Raw genomic sequence first — 21678 nt, 5'->3', positions numbered from 1 at the left:
TCTGCTGGTTAAGGATCTTTTCAGCAGGAAGCTTTATCAAATTACTTTGTGAAAACTAACTGCTGACAGAATTCCTTTTGTGGTATCAGGAATGGGCTACCTTAACACAATGGGCTACCTTAACAATCTTAGTCAAAATATAAGAAAAGCTGATGAAACTGAGTAAAGTAGGGAAAAATAAACCCAGTGCAAAATTAGACATTACAGAGGTTTAGTAAAAATTTCAGAATGAATCCACACTAAACATCTGCATTTTTTAAAGTGATTTAACACATTTTGAAAAATATTTTATAAGCACTTCTCTCTTACCTTCTTTAGTGCAAAAGAGAGCCACTTTGCTTCTGCTTTGACACGTCTGTCTAAATATTGAAACAAAACATGGTGGAAATCTCATTAATTGATTCATTTTGGCAATTTGAAAATCAGCACAGGTATTGTATTCATTGCTGTAATCCAGCTGTTAAAAATTCCCTCAAACTGTAAAAAGACACTCAAGGAGCTTCTTATGCCAGATCATCCATGGCTTCCAGCATCTGCCTGAAGATAATTGAAAATATTAGTTCAGCTTTACAATACATTTCATGAGTAGGTGTCATATATTTTGCAGACTACCTTGTCCCTGGGCGTGGATCCAGCTCTAAGCACAGCTGGGATGCACAGTCGGTCAAGTTCTTATTTACGGCACCTGAAAGCACAGAGTGCCAGTCTCCTCTTCCTTACACTCAAAGGACAGGATTTCATTTGAAATGCCTTTGCTAACAGATGATCTTTCATGCCCTAAGAGTTTGGCTATTTTAAAAGAATCCAGGAAGTCTGCAGAAGTAGGTATTAGAACAACAAAAACTTACTATTTCTGTTCAAAATCTTCAAGTAAGAGAAGGAAGAATTGATTTATTTTGTTAAGGGAGGAGAAATCACAGTTAAATCAGCAAGCACTGTTGCACATCTACCTGACTGCTTTTTTATTTCCACAGTTTTTTCATTCCTAATGTGTACATGCTTTTCTGAGGCAGGTGCAGAGCTGAATACAGAGGTCATTTCTTTGCCAGGTAATTCTTTGGAGACTTTAATCCCAGCAGGTAGGTAGTATCTTTAAAATTGCAACCACCTCAAAAGAGGCTGCAATTCATGTTAAGTCATAGATACTAACGGGGCAAAACAACAGTGTCAGCCAGCCCAACAGATTACCTTGAATCTGGAATTTAACCAAACCTTTGTCCCTTACATTGACTATACTTCATTCATACACTGTAAAAATCAGTCTATTTCTCTTCTTGAAAACCCAGTTCACAAAATTATTTTTCTAGCGATAGAAGAGATAGATAATGAATTTCTGGAAATTAAATTTTGTGCATAATTTTGACAGACAAGAAAATACACACAATATAACACCAGCCATACTTGTGTTTTACACTTGTTTCTTTGACTTACCATTCAGCTAGCTCTAAAGAGAAAACTTTTAAGCTTTTATGTGTGCACTGCCTGCGCTGTGCTGTTCCCTCCTATCAAAACTTTATGATTTAGTGGTGTATTTGTTAGTTCTTGGCCAAGTTCCCATTAGCCCAGAAGCCTGGAAACTCCTTTAAACATACAACATACTGCACAGCACAAACATTTTACATGCTGCAGGTGACACAGATGAATACTCCCAGACTGCAGGGCTCAGGAGCACTTCTCAGTCATCTGGACTGGATGCCTGATGCAGCCAAAACAAAAACAGCCTCACCCTTCATGCATCCTTCCTCCTCAGCCTCTCACTTCTTGTTATCCATTTTCTGAATTCAGGGGGACTGGAAGATCTGTTTCCTACATGTATCTTTCATTAATGCTAAAGATTTAACAATAATCCTCATTACTGATGCTTTCTCTCCTTTAACCTGCTCTTTGGGCAAAATGAAATCTTTTACGGCTAGAATTTGTAACTCAGAGGCTCCAGACCCATTACTTCATATGTTTCCTTGCAGACCTCTTTCAAAAATGTCAAAAAGTACCTTGAAATTTCTGCTTTGCACTTTAGTGACTGAGCAGAATATGACTGCCTTTGCATCTGGTCACAACCCAAGGCTTATTCCTGTATTACTCTGGAGAAAAGCATTTAGATACTCTTAGGCTAGAGGAAAAAGACAGTGAGAAAGGAAAATCAAAGAGTTAAAAAGACAACTTTCAAGTATTGTTCAGTAATGGTCCTTCTAGATGAAAAACTATAAATTAACTTAAAGGAATGGGGAAAATACCAACGTAAGACAAAAAAGGTACAAAATTGAGACGCAAGAAAGCAAAACTAGGTCCTCCTTGCAGGCACAATCTTTTGAGTATTCTGCCACTAGGGAAAACTTTGAGTATAGAAAGTAATAGAGCCAAGCAAAAGAAAAGTAGATTTCTTCCTCAGATTTTTGTCTTCACACATGTTGTATCTCTGCAGTTATCCAAGACAATCTTTTCCAGTGAAACACAAGGATTTTCTAAGGAAGAATGACGTTCTGAAAGCTCCCGGGCATTTCAGAGAATAGGGAAACCATGAATCTGCTTTTTGAAGAATGCAGTTGCCAATGGGGATTAGATGCCTCTCCCAGTTTTGCCCTGGATTTCTAGTTCAGTGGCTCTTCATAGTCACACTTTGAATGTCTCAACCCTGAAATCCTGGCTTCTCATGAATAACTGTTTAGTTGGGTTAATTAAAAGGAATATACCATCATCTGAATCCAGAGCTAGGGAAATCTACTCTAAGTGGATGTAGCTTCTACTGAAGGAGCTGTGGGTTCTCCAAAGTAATGAATCCAGAATACACAGGCTACAGAGGATGGTAAGATGTGTCTGCAGGTTTTGCTCTATAGTACTTGCTGGACTTTCTTGCTCAGCGGAGATTTAACAAAGCTGTTTGGTCCAGGCGCTTCAAGGGCATCACCTCTGTATCACTCAAATGCTCTTATTCTACCAGAACGGGCCCCAGAGGATTCACAAAATGGTCTCAAAAGAGACTACAGTGATTGTAGGCACTAAAGTAATTGTAGAATGTATCTTAACAACTTACATGAGTATCTGCTGGGATTTATGCACAGACACCATGGGAAAAAAGAGCTTACCAGAGAGTTTGTCATCCTGCATTGATAAGTGACCACCCACAGCAGTGAAATAGATATTTTTTAACCTGTTACTTACCCATTCACTAGAAGTGCATGTAAAGTGGATGCATTTTTATTCCTCCAGTCTGGGTGCAGATTCAGCCATTTTTGGTCCCGCATTTCCTCATTCTCTATTACAATTTCTGTTTTGGATGGTCCTCTGAAACAAATGAAAGACATTGATAGAACTTCTGTGTTGCAGTTATGAAGGTGAAGAGGCCCTAACATATCTGTTTACACACGTCTGAGTGATAGGGCAAAGCCAGGAGTGGCAGATACACAGTTAGGAGAATGAAATCACCCCGAGAAGCCAGGCCAGCCAACACATGACTGTCACGTTGTATTTCCCAACAAGAAGCAGAATTGGAATCAGGAACAGCAAGAACCTTCTGGTGGCATTTACTGTAATGCACACATTGATACTGTTTCAACAGTTTCTTGGCCTTGCAAAATGCCAAAAAAAAAAAAAAAAAAAAAGATCTTCATATGTAAAAGAAGCAACAGAAAAAATATTTTCTTACATTCCTGTCATTGGACATCCATTAAAATTTGACAGTAAAAAGGAAAAGTCTAGTCCTTGTTAATAAGACTTGAGAGTATCTCTTAGTCCAAGCTGCCTGCTTTGAGAAACAGAACAAGTCACTGGTGATGATGCCAAACCTGTTCTGCTGCAGCAACCTAACAAGGGTGAGAGTTAGAACCAGGACATATTTTCATATATCCACTCCCTCAGTCTAGTTATTGCCTGACAGACTCAAGAAATTGCTATTTTATTAAACCTTGACTGCCAAATGGAAAAAACACAGCATTTCTAAATGACTTTGCTTGTCATGCAGCTTTCCAGCACAGAACCACTCATGATTAGCCATCAACCCCTATCAATGACAAGGACTTTCAAGCAGTGCTCTCCCAGTCAAAGGCCAAATTCTAAATCCTAACTAATGGAAAAGAGGATGAGAGAATTTCAGAAAAACTGTGATGTGTCCTTAAATTGGCCTCTGAACCCAATCTCTCATGACAGTACCTGGTAATGCCAGCCAAGATATTAGCTTGTCTTTCAGTCCGATTCTCAATACTGATTATATTTATTTTTTAAAAAAATCTTTACAGAACACTAACATTCTTTACCCACTTGATTGCATAAATTTACAGAGACCAAAGAACTCTGTTTTATGGTAAAGTTGTCATTGTAACCATATGGAAATATTTTCAACACAGCTGGCAGAATAAACGAAACTTTGAGGTCATGGCCCTGGACCCTGCCTGTTGCATGACTTATTTTTCAGAACCTTCTCTGGGCATATTAAGCAAATATTATTCCATGATCTACTAACCAGAATGTGCAGGCATATGTTTGCTGTAAAAAGAGTTTTCTTTCTCAGTGCCAGCTTTTAGAATTCACATAAAGATCTGCTCTCTTCCATATTTCCTACCAAACATATGCAAACCTTTTTCTTACAATGACATTCTGCCTTATGATCTTCTTTGAACAATGATGTTCACCATTTCATAGCTGTGTACAGTGATATTTTATGAACTTGTAAACAGTTTCTGATCTATAAAATATGTAACTCAAAAATGTGCAGAAAGGTGCAAATATCATGCCATTTGATGAATTCAAATCTATATTAATACAAATACCAGATTGTTTTGATTAAACCTGCAGTTCTGAATTACAGATTACAGTGATGCTACAATCAGCATTAAGGAGATATGTGCTTCTAAATCAAGGTAACAACCTACAAAACACTTATACCTGCAAGAAATTTTATAGTTATTTTACTTAAGTAAAGCAAAAGTCAAAAGATCATACTTATACCTTTTTTCTTTGGTGGTCACTATTTGATATAAAACAACAAAACCAGGATACCTTAATTTATATCTTTAGAATGGCTTCTATAAACATTTATGTTCCCTCCTTGATGCTGCTTATAAAAGATTTTCTTTTAGATAGGCAAGGGCTGCCACTTGTCTCCTTTCACCTACTTAATGAGAAATAGCCAGAATGAAGGAGAACACAGAGCCTCATTTCTAGATGATGAAAGCTGGAGACAATGGTTAGCATTTGTGTAGAGACAGAGCATTCTCAGAATTGCTAGAGAATGAGAGAACATGAGCTAAAAATCTCGGGAGTAAAGATTCAGGCTGGTGAGAGTTTCTAAGTGTGAGACTTTCAGAGGGGCTGCTGGGCCAGAAACACACATTACACCAGGGACTGTAAATCACTCAGAGAAGGAGGGAGGTGCAGCAATGGGTACCCATTTTAGCAGCCCCATCCTGTGCTCCAGAAACAGCAGCCAGCAGGTTCTATTTGGTCCCTCTTAGAGCTGTAGCACACATCTTCTTCTGAATTTCTAAAACAAGGTTATATTGTTAATTACTTGTAGACATCAAGCTAGGTCTTCAAAGACTTGTTTTATTAAATTCTTTCAGAAGGCTCTTTAACTTCTCTGTAGTTTTCTGCTTTCCCCTTTGGTTTGAATATACCATAACTGCTTTGCTCAGCAACTTGGTGTGGATTTTAAATTAGTGCTTTTACGTATTACCTTTACTGGCAAAAAGCAAAACTGAAACAGTATTTGTTGACTGAAACCATACTGGAAGACAGTGGGCAGTTTTGAGGTACATCAGTTTAAGATGTACCTCAGAAACTTAGAAACTGGGAAGGATCACACAAATGGCTTTCAGATTTTTGAGGGGCCTCTGGCACTGACTTATAAGGAGGGGTTGAGGGTACTGAACTTGCTTATTCTTGTGAAGAGGAAGCTAAGGGGCAATTCAGCAGCAACCTGCAACTACTTGAAGAGGAGTTAAAACATGAATGAAACAAATTTTTCTCAATAGTGCTGCATGATAAAATATGGGGAAATGGCCTCGACCTACAGTTTTGGAGATTCACAGCACACAAAAAGGAAATACTTTTTCAATAGAAAGGTGAAGCAGCCCTGGAACAGAGAGCTCTATCCATCAAAGTTTTCAAGACTTGGCTAAACAGAGCAGTGGTTGAACTGATCCCATTTGGCAACAGGTCTTCTTCAAGTGGGAGAAGGACTAGATGCCTGTTACAGTGAGGATTTTATGATTCTTTTGCACAGCACAAACACACTGTAGTGACCAGAGCCTATGACGAAGAGCTGAATCTTAAAGAAAGCCATCAGACTTTTCACATACCAGAGCATATTTTAACATTTACTGACATTCACAGAACAGTCACTGAATCACAGAAATAATTAGGTTGGAAAGAGTTTAAAGACCATCAAGTTCAACAAATATCTGTATGCAGATATCTGAACTAGCTACATTACTTCAGAAAGTTTATTAATGCTGTCTGCAAACTTAAGACATTCATACCATGGTAACAATAATTCACACATTTTGAGTGGTGATTTTTTGAGCAAATCTCTCACTAGACTCACAAAATAAATTAAAAATCCTACCTGCACCACATGACTTTAAAACATGTCATAGTGCTATTTGGATGAAATTATTTGCATACTCAAGTATTATTTTAAAACCCACGTGGTTCTAAAAATCTGAACATACCATAAAATTTTAATTTTCTCATGTGTAGTAAATTTTCTCATCTGCAGTAAATCTTTATAAGGAAGAGCTGCACTAGTGCTTCTGAGCTCAAACTGCTCAAACATAACACTCAATGAATAAATTTTTGTGTTCCTGTAGTCTTAGCCTATGGGCCTCTCCAAGACAGTTGAAAGTTCTATATTAAAATAAGTTTACAATAGATGCATGACAAACAGCAATGTTTTATGACTTTTTTTCTCCTCTACATTTGAGGTGATTGAAATACCAAGTTTAGTGGTATAAGACAAGTGTGACTTTCACACATTTTCATTAGGTCTTCTGCACTGCTTTCAAGAATTAAATGGGATTTGGACCTATGAAAAAATTCTTCCACAAGACATTCTTTCACTAAAATGTTAACTATCAGAAATTCAGCCAAAAAAATCTTATGAGGCCATCTGACCCATCCCCCTAATTCGAAATAAGATCAACCATATCTAGATTCTCTCTGGCAGATTTTCCTACCCCCTGTTTGTACATAATTTTAATGATGGAGAATCCTCAGAATTTCCAGTCAATATATTCAGGCAATTTTTAAAATAATGTTTATTCTAAATTTTCCTACTTGACATTTAAGCTCTTTACTGTTTTTTCCATCAGAAATGGAGAGCTGTTAATTTCTAACCTTCTACATATTTCAAGGCTTCTATAACTCCTTCCCCCTGACTGACCAATTCTCATTTAGTCCAAATCTAATACAAACTGAATGCCACAAAGTGATTACACATAAACATTCTTGGTTAATTCAGGCCATTTTGCCAGCCTGTCAAAAAATTTTTGAATTCTAATCCTGTCCTCCAAAATGCTTTCAGATCCTCCCAGCTCGATGCTGAATGAGAAATGATCAGGCCTGCTCTCCACCCTGTCATCTGAATGACTCACAATACCACTGTAACCTCCCAGACACACTGGCATGTGCCTGACCCCCACCAATACATCTTTATGGTCTGACAGTAAATCATCAACATTCCCACAGCATTTCATCTCTGTTCATAGCTCCTTACTTATTTCAAAAGTCATTTCACATAGCGTGAAAGTTAAAAGTATATCACATCTACAGTTTTTTCCCCATCCACAGTGTCTCTGGTATTTCAAGAAATAAATTAAGGGACTGTGACATTATTTGTTCCTGATTCTGTCTGTCATTATGACCCTATACTGCTGTAATCTGTTGGTAATTCAAGCTAGGCAAGTGGTTTGTAAATCTTGGTATCTCATTCTTTTATCCTTTTTAATGAAAGATGACATACCAGTTTCCTCCATTCTCTACAACTTCTCAAACCTATGGCTACCACTACTGTCAGTCATCATGGAGACCTACCAGAGACATAAATATTAAATACGCTTAGATGATTTCAACAAACCTAGATATTTTTGAAGAACAGGGCATTACCCATTAATTTCTTACTCTAACCATCCTTCTCAAGTCTTTGCTATCTTAGTAATGTAATATGATTTCCTAAGTTGTCTTTATGGTTTTGTCTTGGGTTTTTTCTTGCTTTGCCCCCATTTTTTAATTATTTTTTTTTCCTGTATAATATTCCTGGCTTTTCTCATTTTTCAGGACACTTATGTTCTACACCAGTTCTTAAAGGTTTGATCTACATGTTCACTCTCTCTAGAATCCCACTTTCCATTTCAGGCAACCCTACAGCTTGTGCCTTAGCCAAGTCAGTCTTGCTCCTTCACAAAAGATGTCTGCTAGATCTAATGAACATCACAGGGCACATGAAATTCTACAATGTCTAATTCCTTTAATGTAATAGTTTCCTTTAATCTAAGTCAATTAGAAATATTTAATAACCTATAAAATCAGTTACTTGTAAAATCAGGCAAAACATTTCACTTTGCAGTAGTGCTTACGTAACTCAAGTAGGAATTTCTAATTTTTCAATTTCAACTTAAAAATTAGAATATTCCTTTAATAAATTTAATTTCAAGCTAGCAATTCTCTTATGTGTGTTTAAGAGAGGAATTTTTAGAATTAAGAGAGAAAAAGAGAACCCAGTCTATGTTCTACATTATAAATGTGCTCTCAGCAGAGAAAAATAATGTTTCATTAGATAAGCTGTACAATAGAAATATTTAATAAAAAGTTTTCAGAGCATTCTAGTCTGCTACCTGCTGATCACTGTGCGCAACAGTCAATGTTTACAGTGAAAAATAAACATTATGACTTGCATACTAAATTATAATGAAAAGAAAAGAATGCAAACGAGAAGGCAGGGACTAATGTTAGGCTATGAAGGTCATCATTCTGATTGTAACACATTTGGGATACTTCTGTACAGCAATGTCTTAAATTCTTTTTCTTATGTTTTCTTATTCTCCCTATTCCATTCAGAAAAACTTGTTCAATAAATAAAATATAATGCATAAACTGGATTACTTTTTGATTCTTGCTTGCACTGTTATTTGCTCCTTGCAAGTAACAGTGACAACACATCAGTTCAGTTTCTGAAATTCCAATCTTGCAGGCCTCATGTGAGAGCAGGTTTGAGAAAGGAAGCCTTGAGTTAGCCAAAGGCAATGGATCACACACACATGGGCACGAATTTAAAGCAAATTAGGCATATTTCACAGCTGGAACAGCATCTGTTTCCTGTCTGTACAAATTGGTTAAAATGTTTCTTGGTCTTGAGCAGAATTCTCTAAAGCCACAGCTGTGCCACAGCATATGGAGTAAAAGATCAAAACCTTGACTTTAAGAGCATTAAAATCAGAGATTTTTCAGAGATATCTGAAATTTTAAAGTGAAAACATATTGAAATATAGAAAATAGAAATTAAAAGTATTCACTGCATTGATTGGAAAAATAAACACATATTATTAAATTATTCTTGGAATTTTTTGGTAGAAAGTTTCAAAATCCCTCAGTCCTATCTCCTAGCTGATAAACTAGTCAAACCTAGAAAAAATGAGTTAACTCATAATTATACTGAAAAAGAAAATTGCTTGCTTTATCTCTGCATGCTGGTTTTGGCTGGGATAGAGTTAATTTTCTTCACAGCTAGGATGGGGTTGTGTTTCAGATTTGTGCTGAAAACAGTGTTGACAACAGAGGGCTGATTTTGCAGCACTTTGTTCTCTGACTCTGTAAATTACAGGTTTCATAAAGTATCATTTTGTAGCTAAACTTAAAAAAATACCAGTTGGGAGCACCTGAAGTAAAAGCTTCAAACGCAATCTAGATTTTCTTAGCTGGAAGTATTAATTCACCTTCAAATTAAATGTAAAGTCCTTCATTTAAAGTAAATTAGCTTTTTCTTTTCAAAATACAAAGGATGTATTTCAGAGAAAAATGTTGATTTCAAACAAAATTTTAGTTCTTTAATTTCAAAAATTTGAAACAAATAACTTGATTTTTCAACCTTGTTTTTCTCCTGTAATGAAAATATTCACTGAATTTGAACAAAATTCATTTGTTTCTTTGTTCAACATCATCCTTTACAGAATTATTATTCACTAAGAAATCTTTCCATAGTGTAATTTATGCTTATTTTTCCAAGACATGTAACATATTTATTCTTTTATTACCAATTTTTTCTTCTCTCATCTCTAACAGAACTTGAGAGCCATATTCTCATAGGCAGTTTTACATTTTTGAGCTTACTTTTTATATCTAAATCTGACACTGACATCATTTCATGAGCTAAGATAACCTTTGAAAGGACACCTTGTCTGTTTAATGATACAGGGTTTATATGCAGAGGGCATCTTTCATTAGGATGCTTGGTAGGAGTTGAGGAGAGGGTGTGGAGGTCAAATAAGACTTTCCTGAATTACACAGCAGGAAGAGCAAAACTGAAGGAAGACCTATTTGCCTGAAAGCTTGGCTGATAAAAGATGCTGTGTTTCTTGCAGTCCTTGCCCCTCTCAAAGTCTTAAGTCATCTCATTAAATTACAGACTAGGTTGCTCAGAGTCCCATCCAACCTGACCTTGAATATTTCCAGGAATAGGGTGTCTACCATTTCTCTGGATAATGTGTTCCAGTGTTTCACTATCCTCACTGTAAAACATTTATTCCTTATGTCTGGTCTAAATCTACACTATTTTAGTTTCAATATATAAGTTAAAAAAAAAAATCCCAAAACACTTCAACTTGCGGATTTCAGAATAAATTTTTGGTGCAGAGAGATTTAGTATCTGCTTAGTGTTAAATGGAGTAAATTTGAATCTGGAAACCCCTGGATAAAAAAAGAAAGAAAGGGCAGTAGGTTTATAATGGACAAGTTATGGCATAAAACAGTTTGAAAAAGGATTTGTGACCAATCATTGGAATAAGAACATTTCCTGGTTTGGAAGTATTCCTGTATCTTTCTTTTAGCCAATCACAGAATGGTTGGGCTTGGAAGGGACCTGTGCAGGTCAAGTATGGCCACCTATGGCCAATTACCCAGAAGCACATTCAGACAGCCCCAAGGATGTTTGAGATAATAAAATGAGTATGAATCATTTTACTTTAAAAAAAAAGAAAATATCCAATCATGGAACTAGAAAGTGCTATATGAGGGCACTGACCACACGTTTAATGATTATTTGAAGAAACTGTCACAATTTGTCAGGAATTATGGAAGGAATTAAGGTTGGGATTTCTTCAAAAACAGCCTTATCCAAATAATTATATTTTAAACTACATATATACAAGGAAAATGTCTATCAGATAATCTATCAGATATTAATCCAGCACAACTCTAATACACAGAATAAACTCTACATATTTTAACATTGGTCCGTTATTGCTCCAATTTGCTAGAACAGCCTTCCACATCTACCACAGCTCTATTTTCAGTAAATTTCAGTAATTAGTAATTAGTTGCCATTCTTAAAAAATTAAATGAATTGTGAAAAATTTGCTATCTTTCTACATCATCTATAGGATTAATAGAATACTGTGGCCATGGAAAACATGAATTGATTCAAGGTAGGTTAAAAGTATGCTACATTCTGTTGAATGGGTCTAGAAATCTAGATTGAATTAATGAGTACAAATACTTCCTCTTTGGCATGGAATTTGTTTCACCAAATGTCATGTCTATTCTTGGAGAAAATGAAGTTTCATTCAGAAATTGAAATTTATTACATGGGTATTACAGAAGGATTCTGGGTTTTGGTTTTGTTATGTTCTTTGAGCAAATAAAACATTAGCCGAGCTTCCATTATTCCTCTTGCAGAAATAGTTACAGAGTAATAAAAAAATCAGACTAGATCATGTGAAAACAAGAGACTGTTTGTCCAGCAGCTTGACTGCTCAGTTGTCAAATATTCAAGAACTTTATACCAAAGACATTGAGTGAAAAGTACCAGGACAGACAGAAGGCCAGGCTGCAACAACAAACTTGCCTGTCCATAAATACGTACACAGCAGATGCTACAGCAGAGGAAAGAAGGAAAAGGAGCTGCTGGTTTCAGTGGACCACCTGTGACACAGCCTCCAAGAAAAGGAGCAGCAGGAAGAGATAACAGGAGATTTTAAAAAACGGGTAACTTGGTAGACAGCTGCAATTTTACACTGATACTAGACCAGAACAAGATGGTCAAAATTCCCCCGTACTCTCCTGAGTACAAACTCTTGAAGTTTATTGTATTTGCTATATCATCCTAGTGCAGCCAAGAAAGACAAATTATTCCACTATATTGTCACAGAATGACAGAACAACTCCACTACTGCCTTTATCCAATTTCAGAGCTGAGCAGACCACGATTTATGATTGCCATTTCATCAACAAATAATGTGGACTTCCAAGTATATGGAGAGTGGGTCAACTGAACATCATGACAAAATACACTCTTCCATCATTCTTCCAATGTTCTGAACCTAGGCAGTACAGCCATCCTCAGCAGCATAGCTTCTAGCACACACCAGGACAAGTGTGAGACTGACTGTTGTTCTGTTCTCTACCTGTGTTAACAGGAAAACTAATTGCCAGAAACTGCATTTAAATTCACTGTAGTGAAATTTGGGACTCAGTCAGAAGTCTTTCAATAAACTTAAATGTCCTGACACAAAGATGCAGTCAGATTAGGTGGCATGGTAGTCCCATCTAGTTGTAAACTGTGAGACCTAAAACTTGAGCATTCCCATTAAGCTTAGCATTACAAACAAACAAATTTAGCATCTTTTGTACTAGAGGAAAACATAAGAACTGCTAAGAATACATGTTGCATAACTTGAGCACCAGCCATCATTAGTCCAAAGCCTTTCAGACAATGCTTGGGACTTGTGGCTTTGTGTGATGTTGCATCATGCATCACACAACACATTCCATGAGTGGTGCTATGAAAAACTGGAAAACCACATCCTCTGTGAAATTATAACTGGCAAACAGCCAGTAAAATTGCTAGCATTTTGTGAAATGGGCAGAATAGAATTAACTTTTCATGCTGCCTCAGACTCAAGGTTTATGTGTTCCAAACAGACAGACTGCTATTCTGTAAAATGTGTTACCACTACCTGTTAAATTAACCTAACTTTAACCACTATTACTTCATTATCTTAATTTGTTTTTTCAGATTAATTTCACCTAAAGTATTAAAATATGTTCTTTTTAAATAACTAAAATATCCAAAAGCTGTTAGAACATTGCCTTTATATTTTAAACATTACCACATTATATGGTAATTGGGAGTTTTTATTTGGCAAAGCACCAGTTTTTAAAAATAGTTTGCAGAGCTTTACAGAAAATAAAAATTCCAAAAGCTACCATTCATTGTAATTCCTGGTCTAAGGCATTAATAACTCTTCAGTTTGATATCTCACATGCCTTATTTTTCTCTAAGAATAAACAAGAGAGCTATTAAAGCAAAATGAAATGCTGCTGTAAGTAATTATTGAAGAAATTTGCACAGCCACAAAACTGGGAGGTTCTGCAGTGTGCTCTAATGTGGACAGAATTTGTACATTCACAGCTTTAATTGGGAAGGAGTAAAATGAAGTTGTTTTCACTGGGAATACTTGCAGAAAAGCACTGCATAAAACATTTCATATTTATTTAATGATTTCTTTAAGTGTAAAAAGGAGAAGTTTTATCATTATTTGAGTTCTGTGCAATATACAGTCTAATTTATCTGCACCCTCAATGGTGAGTAGAAAAGCTTGTTAAAAACACCAATATTGTCAACCTCACATTCAGGCATTCTTGTTATAAGTCAATTAAATAATGCATACAGGACATAAATGCCAAGAGAGGAAGTTCATGGCTTCAGATCAGATTGATTACACAGTAGCATGAACTCCAATTATACAGTCTTCCATTCCACCATACAGAAAGCATTAGTCTCTGTGACATTTTCACTGAATCCCTATGCAATGTTAACAAAATAATTAAATAGCTATATTGCTCGTATTACTCCTTTTGGAAATCAGTTCTGGTAACACATAATAATCTTTGTTTTTCTTATGGCTTTTCAAAGCTAATTTACTGTAGTTGTGGCAGTGCCACTCCACAAAAACTTGAAGAATAGCCAAGAAAATCAGGCTTCAGGTGACTGACAAAACTGGGCATTAAGAAAGGAAAGACAAACACTGGTCTGGTTTCCTGAAGTACTGCAAGAAAGAATTAGAAATTAGTACTGGAGTCAAACTGAAGTTGTAGACTTCAGATTTAAATTTCCACTGTCCTTGACACAATTGCCTGTCCCTACTAAAAATATCTTGTAGAAAATTTGATTTGTAGAATATGTCACCCTGTTAGAAAATGGAGTTGTGAGATTTAAGAACCCTTTTTCTCTTACATTTTTTAAAAGTGTAGGAGTGATAACACCTGTTAGCAAGCATCAGTGAAAAAGCAGGAAGGTGTAGGTTTCTACTCATGCTGATTTCAGCCGAGGCACACCTCTGAAAAAAGGAGGGACTCAATCAGAGGTGTTGTGATAGTTTAAAACATTTTTATTTTCCCAGCAGAAAGCATCATGGGAAAGAGAAGCAAATTTTATGTCAGGACCAATGGCAAGGTGAACATGAGCCAGCAGTGCCCTGGCAGCCAGGAGGGACAACCCTGTCCTGGGGAGCATCAGGGACAGCATCACCAGCTGGGCAAGGGAGGGGATTGTCCTGCTCTGCTCTGGGGTAGCCTCACCCTGAATATTGTGGGCAGTTTTGGGTGCCACAATGTGAGAGATTAAACTGTTAGAGAGCATCAAAAGATGGCCATGAGGATGGTGAAGGGACTGGAAGGGAAGCTGTATGAGGAGGGTGTGAGGTCACCTGGTTTCCTCAGAGGGTAAGCAGAGGGGCAGACACTGATCTCCTCAGCCTTGTGACCAGTGACAGGACTCAAGGGAATGGTATGAAGCATCAGGGGAAGTTCAGGTTAGGTAACAGGGAAAGGTTTTTCACTCAGAGATGACAGAGAACAGGCTCCCAGGGAAGTGGTCACAGCATCATGCCTGGCTGACTTCAAGAAGCATTTGCACAATGCTCTCAGGCACAGGGTGTGATTGTTGGAGTGTCCTGTGCAAGGCCAGGAGCTGGACTCAAGGACACTGATGGGTCCTTCCAACTCAGTATATTCTATGATTCTATAAAGCTTTACTAGGATGCTATATAAAGCTAAAGCATAAAGATAATGCAAATATTATTTAGATACACTAAACTAGATAGAGAGGTACAAAATTGTTGTGTGTTAGAATGACAGGCAGTCAGTTACAGGGGGTCTTCAATTCTGGGCATCTGTCAGAATGGATGCCAAGTATCTCTGCAGTGCAAGACTATGCAGAGTACATTAAGTGCAGACTCCCTAGCCCAGGGTCTTTATCCTCCTGTGTACTTTGAGAAAAGTACAAAGGATGTCAGTTTGTGTAGTGGAGAAAAGCAAACAGAAAAGACACCTCTTAATTCACACTGGCAAAAGATAGCCTTATATACCATTGGATTTGCCTCTTCCTGGTAAGAGAGTGCTGTGAATATCCCAGCAGCTGAACTTGCTTTTTATCCAACAGTTGTATTTTGCATCAATTATTCCACAATTTAGTGTGCATTCAATAAGACACTTAGAGGCTATTTATTTTTATGAGTTCCACACAGAAACCCCCTCTTTAACAATTTGTTGTTCAGAGATGCCCAAGTTAAATACATCCACTTTTCTAACTTACAGTATGTATTGCAGAGAGCAAATAAATGGAGATGATTTTTCCTGTATTTCCTAAGTCTGCTTTAATTCTTTAGGAAGAAACATAGTATTACATTGCCAAACAATTCTGAGCCTCAGCAATAACTGTAAGTTCAAGTACTGAGCCTTGGCAAAACACCATTGTCTTTTCAAAACACACTTAATAACAATTGTGCAACGTTTATAAAGTGGTGAAAGTGCCTAGATTTTAGTGAAATTCCCTTCCTGCCATAGTTCACAAAATTTCATTACCTCTTTTCTCTGTGAACCATTTCCACACTAGGTCTAACATTGCAGTGATCAATGATAGTTCACATCTAACTCCAGCACTCCAGATGTCCTAAGAAATTCATCAAAGCTACAAACTACTGACCTTACCCTAAACCCATCTGATTGCAGGCCAGTTGGCTTAGGTTTTCTTCCCACTCATCAGCACAAACATGGTTATCAGCAGCTGACCTGTGAACGGTCAGGAGCATCAAGGAATTCCTGTTTTTAGACAGTGTAACTGGAAAAAAAAAAAAAGAAAACTTCAGTATGATTTCAAATAGTTTTATGGATGGAAAATTGGAAACTTACAACTACATTCAAGATTATTCCAAGTTGCTGGCACTTTTCCTAGCTTTACATGCTGAATAGCTATGCAATTGAAAACCAAGGCAAGTGTGGTTATCTGAACCTTGCTAAGAGTGAACAGCATGAGACACTCAACAGCAAAGGCATCAAGAGGGTAAGAACAAACACAAACATTTCTAATTCACCAGTACAGACTTACATGGGTTGCTGACAGCCTTAGTTTGTATAGCCTTAATCTAGTTAGATAATCTAGATAGAAAGACCATCACCATTTCTTCTCTCTTCATCTGTACATAAAAACTCAGGAACTGCTTTTATCACATGCGAAGAAGATTCTTAAAAAGGTCCTTCCAAACCTCAGCATCTTCTCAATCTCTCCTCTGTCCACAATACTTTCCAGATTACACACTTCATCTATACATTTTCTTGCTATATCACTTTATCTTTGCACTGTAACACTTCACACTGAGCTTTTTCTTTCTCTTTTGCCCATTCCTTGCATGCTTTCCCAACCTCACCCCAGTATTTTCTTTGCTTATAGAGGGAGCACCTCTCCACCACTGTATCCTGAATTAAATCACCAGTGATTGCTGCCATCACCCAAACAGCACTCTGAGGCACTGCAGAGCAGACACTTACCACAGTCCCATTCATCTGAGCTGTCAGTGCAGTCTGCCTGCCCATCACACCAGAGCTCACGGGGCACACACTCATGGTTGGCACATTCAAGTTCACTCTCGTCACAAAATGCTGCAAAGACAAAAACATGCTTCCTCCTGAGAAAGACATGATCAAAGGGAAATTCACATTGAGATGAAAAAAAAAAGGAGGATGAAGGTAGACACAGATCAGATTTATGGAAAAAGTAAATGAGGCAGATTTGCAACAAAATTCAGCATGATGCAGAAGGTGGTTGCTGCCATGCAGTGACAGAGGGCATTGCAATTCAGAGGGAAGGAAGAGTGTCTACAAATGCAAGATCTGGGATTCCTTAGTATCATTTGTGATCTGGTTATATGAAACCTGTCTAAGCCCCTCAGAAGGTGTAAGAGAAAATACTGTTCTGTGCTTTTTAGCTGACTGATCCAAATTTGTTTAGTTCTTCATGGCTTTTGAAAAAATTATTTTACCACAATGAATACCTATTTCCTCTCATCCACAGCAATTATATATTAATTTTTGAATTCACCTTTGCTTTTGAAAATTATATATTTATTTTTATATCCACTCTAGAGATAGAGAAGTGCTGTATATATTCTAGTTCACAGCTGGTATCCTTACATATGGATTTCCAGACTCTGCTCAGTATGGGAACCACAAGACTTCCATTTGCAAATGACCTTTAGCTTTCCCTCAACAACCTCCCTTCCAAAAGGCAGGTTTGTAGAAGTACAGTACCTTCCTCACTAATAACTTCCAGCTTCTATAAACCCCATCATTAGGGAATTCTGAGACCTGGCAGAAGGCAGAGAGGGAGAGAAGGCACGGAAGGGAGCTGCATTCAGTTGTGCCCATGTTTGGCTGATGTACAGCACTTTTCCTGCCATACAAGCACTTACTTGCAACACTAGTACAAAAAGTGCACTCCACAGTGAAAACCATACAGATAGAGCAGGCAGTGCTGCCTACCCCTGATCTTTCTAGCTCTGGAATAAAGCATGCAAAACCAGAAAAAGCACTTTAACTCCACCTTCCAGAGAGAGCATAATTCAAAAACTGGAAGCCCTCAGCTGGGAAAACTTTGCTGCCATTTTAGACTATTCAAGCCCCAAATCAAAAGCAGAGATGAAATATGCTCTGATAATTATAAACTAGCTTAACCTTAGCCCTTTGGTAATCTTTTCTCTGTCATGATCCTAATGTGTGATCACAAGTAAATCACTTTAATACCACCTCCACTCTTTAGGTTACAGCACAGAGCTTGGAAGTTAAATGGTATAAATAATCTTTACAATAAAAAGCAGATTAAGAAATGTTTTGTGAGCTTCAGCTTCCCAAAAAGAAATAAAGTTTGATCTAGCGATACACGCAGGCCACGGTTCATTTTGGCAAACATATTCATAGGCTTCACTTAGCACATAAAATGCTCCTATGAACAGAATTCCAGAGACACAGGAGCAACTTCTTTTAAATCACAAAACTATATCCAAACATCCTAGCAAAAATGGCAAAACAGCATGTTTACTCAGAGGATGAAGAATTTCAGTTTTCAACCAACTTTACCAACCAATGATCCCTCCTTTCTTGTGCAGACTTTCTCCCAGTATGTCTTTTCTACTTCCTTGTCTTGGGAGCATGCCCACACACCAGGTTTTCTCCAGAGAAAACAATTCAGAGTACCACTAATATATCAATCAAAGTGGAGCTAACATCCCAAGGCACTCACTCCCAGGTTAGTATGCAGGGTGGGACTCTGCAAAGCAGCTGCTGTGTGCAGATGTTCCACCACTTCCCATCCCATTCTCAGATGGAAACAGTGGGAACAGAACTGAGGACAGCCCCCACAAGGGAGCAGGGGCCTGCTGCTCCCTGCCAGCACTTTGAACAGACTTGCACTGTGCACATGGACTGTGTGCCCGAGCCACCAGTGCATCCTCCTAAGTTCTTCATTGTTATCACAGTTTGGATTGTAGAATAAATCTGTGGAGCCAAGCAGGGAACCACAATCTAACAAATGCCAATTAGGAAAGAAAATAAACAAGGACATTTACCAAAACACTGATCAGAAGTAAAATCAAGTAGAAATCAAGGAAAAAAAGAGCAGTGACCAGCTATCAGCTATGTGTGTATGAAATGAAGTTGAGGAAACCTGGGAAAAGAAGTCAAAAATCTACAAGGAATAAAATTACTAAGGCACAAGAACAAGGAGGGAGAAAGAGAAAATTAAAAAAAAAAAGAAAAAGAGGATGAGAGTGACCAGAGAGCAAGGATGTGAACAACAAAGGACATAAGATGAGAAAAGAGAGAAATTGGTGCCATAGACAAACTGAAAAGAGAACTGAGGGAATGACTAAGTCTTTCTGCCTATAGAAAGCATAAAGCATTTTTACTTCGATTTATTTTGGACCCCAACATCCCAAAAATGTGATCAGCCTTTTAAGGGAGTAACAAACTGCATGAGTCCTTACAGCAATTCTTTTCATCCATCATGTCAGGGCAGTCTGGGAAACCATCACAGATCATGGTGTGCTTGATGCACAGCTTCTTCAAAGGACACTCCCAAAGACCCCTTTCTCTACAACCTGCAGGCAGACAAGCACATTTCTGAAATACTTGTATGCAATATTGAATCAACTGTTTTCTTCCTTAAAAGTACTGAATATATACACAATATTTTCACTTGCAATATAAATTTCAGAAGGTACCAAGAATAGTTACCAATGAAGAAATGGAAATAAGATTGGCACAGTGTACAATGATAAATGGATCTAAATATTATAACACTTCATAATATTCCTGTGTTTTTGAAATAATAATTGTATTATGAGTGTATAGTATACATATCTATAATGGTTTAGGCATTAGCTCAATTAGCTCAAAACCCATACACCACTATTCTTGAAATACATTTACTAGTAACATAAGAACTTTTATAATTCTGCAGTCTGTAGAAATTCCTCGGTCTTTCAAAAGCAAATCCTATAAAAGCATGGAATCTCCATGAAACACTAGAAATACATACATTTTTTCTGGCAGTGCTGATGCAGAATCACAAAGAAAGGTAGAAAGAGAAGTAATACAAAATTATGTCAAAGTGCTTTGACAGAAAAATTCCTGTTGGTCAGCTAGAGGAAATTAAGAATAAGCCAAGCTACAATTTAGAAAATAGTTTTCTCTTGTTTTATTCCACTTTTTATTTCCATCAACTAATAAAATATTATATTGTGATACCAGTTAAAATACTTTGATATACTAATGTCCTGCATGACTGACACTCTGGTTTTATGGGAAGCAATAAAAATTACATGTTGTCCTGACTAAGCCAGATTATTTGATTGCCTTGTTTGGCCTATAGATGATACTTTTCATTTTAATCTAAGAGAAAATTCAATTGCTAGCCCTGATGTTCATACATGTAAATAGTTAAGGTATAAATTTAAAAACAGTATTTAAAGCAGTACCTCTCTTTGCCTGGACCTGGAACTGGGAAAGCATATCAGCATTAAGTTACTAAGCAAATGCACTGTTTACAAGAAATTTCAATTCTGAAGTACATATTTTACAAATATGAACCAGAGAATCCCTACTGGATTACTGGAAAAAATCTACTCAAGTTTTACCTGTACCTGGATGCGTGGGGTGCTTGATTTTGTTTGGATTTGAAAAAATATGTAAATAAATGTTAAACCCCACAGAAATAACTAGCCTTAACCTTTGAAACAAATTTCTCATGATCAAATAACTTTCTTGGGTATCACCACTTTCCAGGTCTCCTTCTTGAGAATATTTGTGATAACTATTAATGAAAAAATAATTGAAACAAAAAAACCCAAAACTCTACTCTTATATAGAACAAGGAATGCCATGTTAGGATATTGATATGAACATTAAATAAAAAAAGCATAAACTCCCCATAATTTATGAACCTTTCTATTTTTAGCAGTGTTTACAATTCATTAAATACATGTTTCCTTTACTCCTCTTCACACATTACAGTGTTACACCGTGAAATGTACCAGGACTTTCCAAAACTAATCACACAGACAAATACAGAGACAATTCCCTATGAAAAATTCACTAGTTACTGAATTCAGTGTTCAATTACACTGCTTTGGTGGTAGACATCATCTACCATTTGGAGTATTTATATTTCATCTCTAATTATTTTTGTGACATGCATTTTTAATTCAATGAAAGGGAAGTGAAAACAGAGCTAGGAAAACTTGTCAATATGTACATTACCCCCATCTCAAAAATACATTTTGACAAGAAATACGGTTTCATATGTGATCTTACCTTCATAACATGAAGGAAGTTACCAATTGTTATCCATATACACATTTCCCACACAACTATCATTAAATATTTAATGTCAAGACCACCACACTTTTCTCTCACCTAAAATACTACAGGTCAAAACCCAGACTGCAGAAAGTAGTGAAAAACAGTACTGGCTATGAAAGTAATGTCCTCAGTTTCTTTAGCAGGTCTAGGACCCTCTTCTGAGGCATAGCTCAGCAGCCAGCAATTTAATGCATTCAACTACAACCAACTATATTTAATACCACAAACTCTTGTGACATCTTTCATAATATTTTTTTGAAATTACCTTCCCTACATTTTATT

At 36.9% G+C, this 21678-nt stretch overlaps 1 protein-coding gene across 8 annotated transcripts in view; it reads right to left on the bottom strand.

The window, feature by feature from the left end:
• Window positions 1–21678, bottom strand: part of CORIN (corin, serine peptidase) — a 119427-nt gene that overhangs the window by 9977 nt on the left and 87772 nt on the right. For all 8 annotated transcript variants that reach the window (XM_064418245.1, XM_064418252.1, XM_064418253.1 and 5 more), the window contains 5 exons: window positions 19521–19634; window positions 17032–17142; window positions 16195–16324; window positions 3160–3282; window positions 310–359 (listed from right to left, as the gene is read on the bottom strand). In XM_064418245.1, coding sequence (XP_064274315.1) covers window positions 310–359; window positions 3160–3282; window positions 16195–16324; window positions 17032–17142; window positions 19521–19634 — 528 coding nt within the window. The remainder of the gene's footprint in view (window positions 1–309; window positions 360–3159; window positions 3283–16194; window positions 16325–17031; window positions 17143–19520; window positions 19635–21678) is intronic.

The sequence above is a fragment of the Passer domesticus genome, chromosome 4 (genome assembly GCF_036417665.1).
Source record: "Passer domesticus isolate bPasDom1 chromosome 4, bPasDom1.hap1, whole genome shotgun sequence".
Taxonomy (NCBI): Eukaryota; Metazoa; Chordata; class Aves; order Passeriformes; family Passeridae; genus Passer; species Passer domesticus.
The sequence above is the reverse complement of the archived record's forward strand: the minus strand, read 5'-3'. Positions and strand labels throughout refer to the sequence as shown.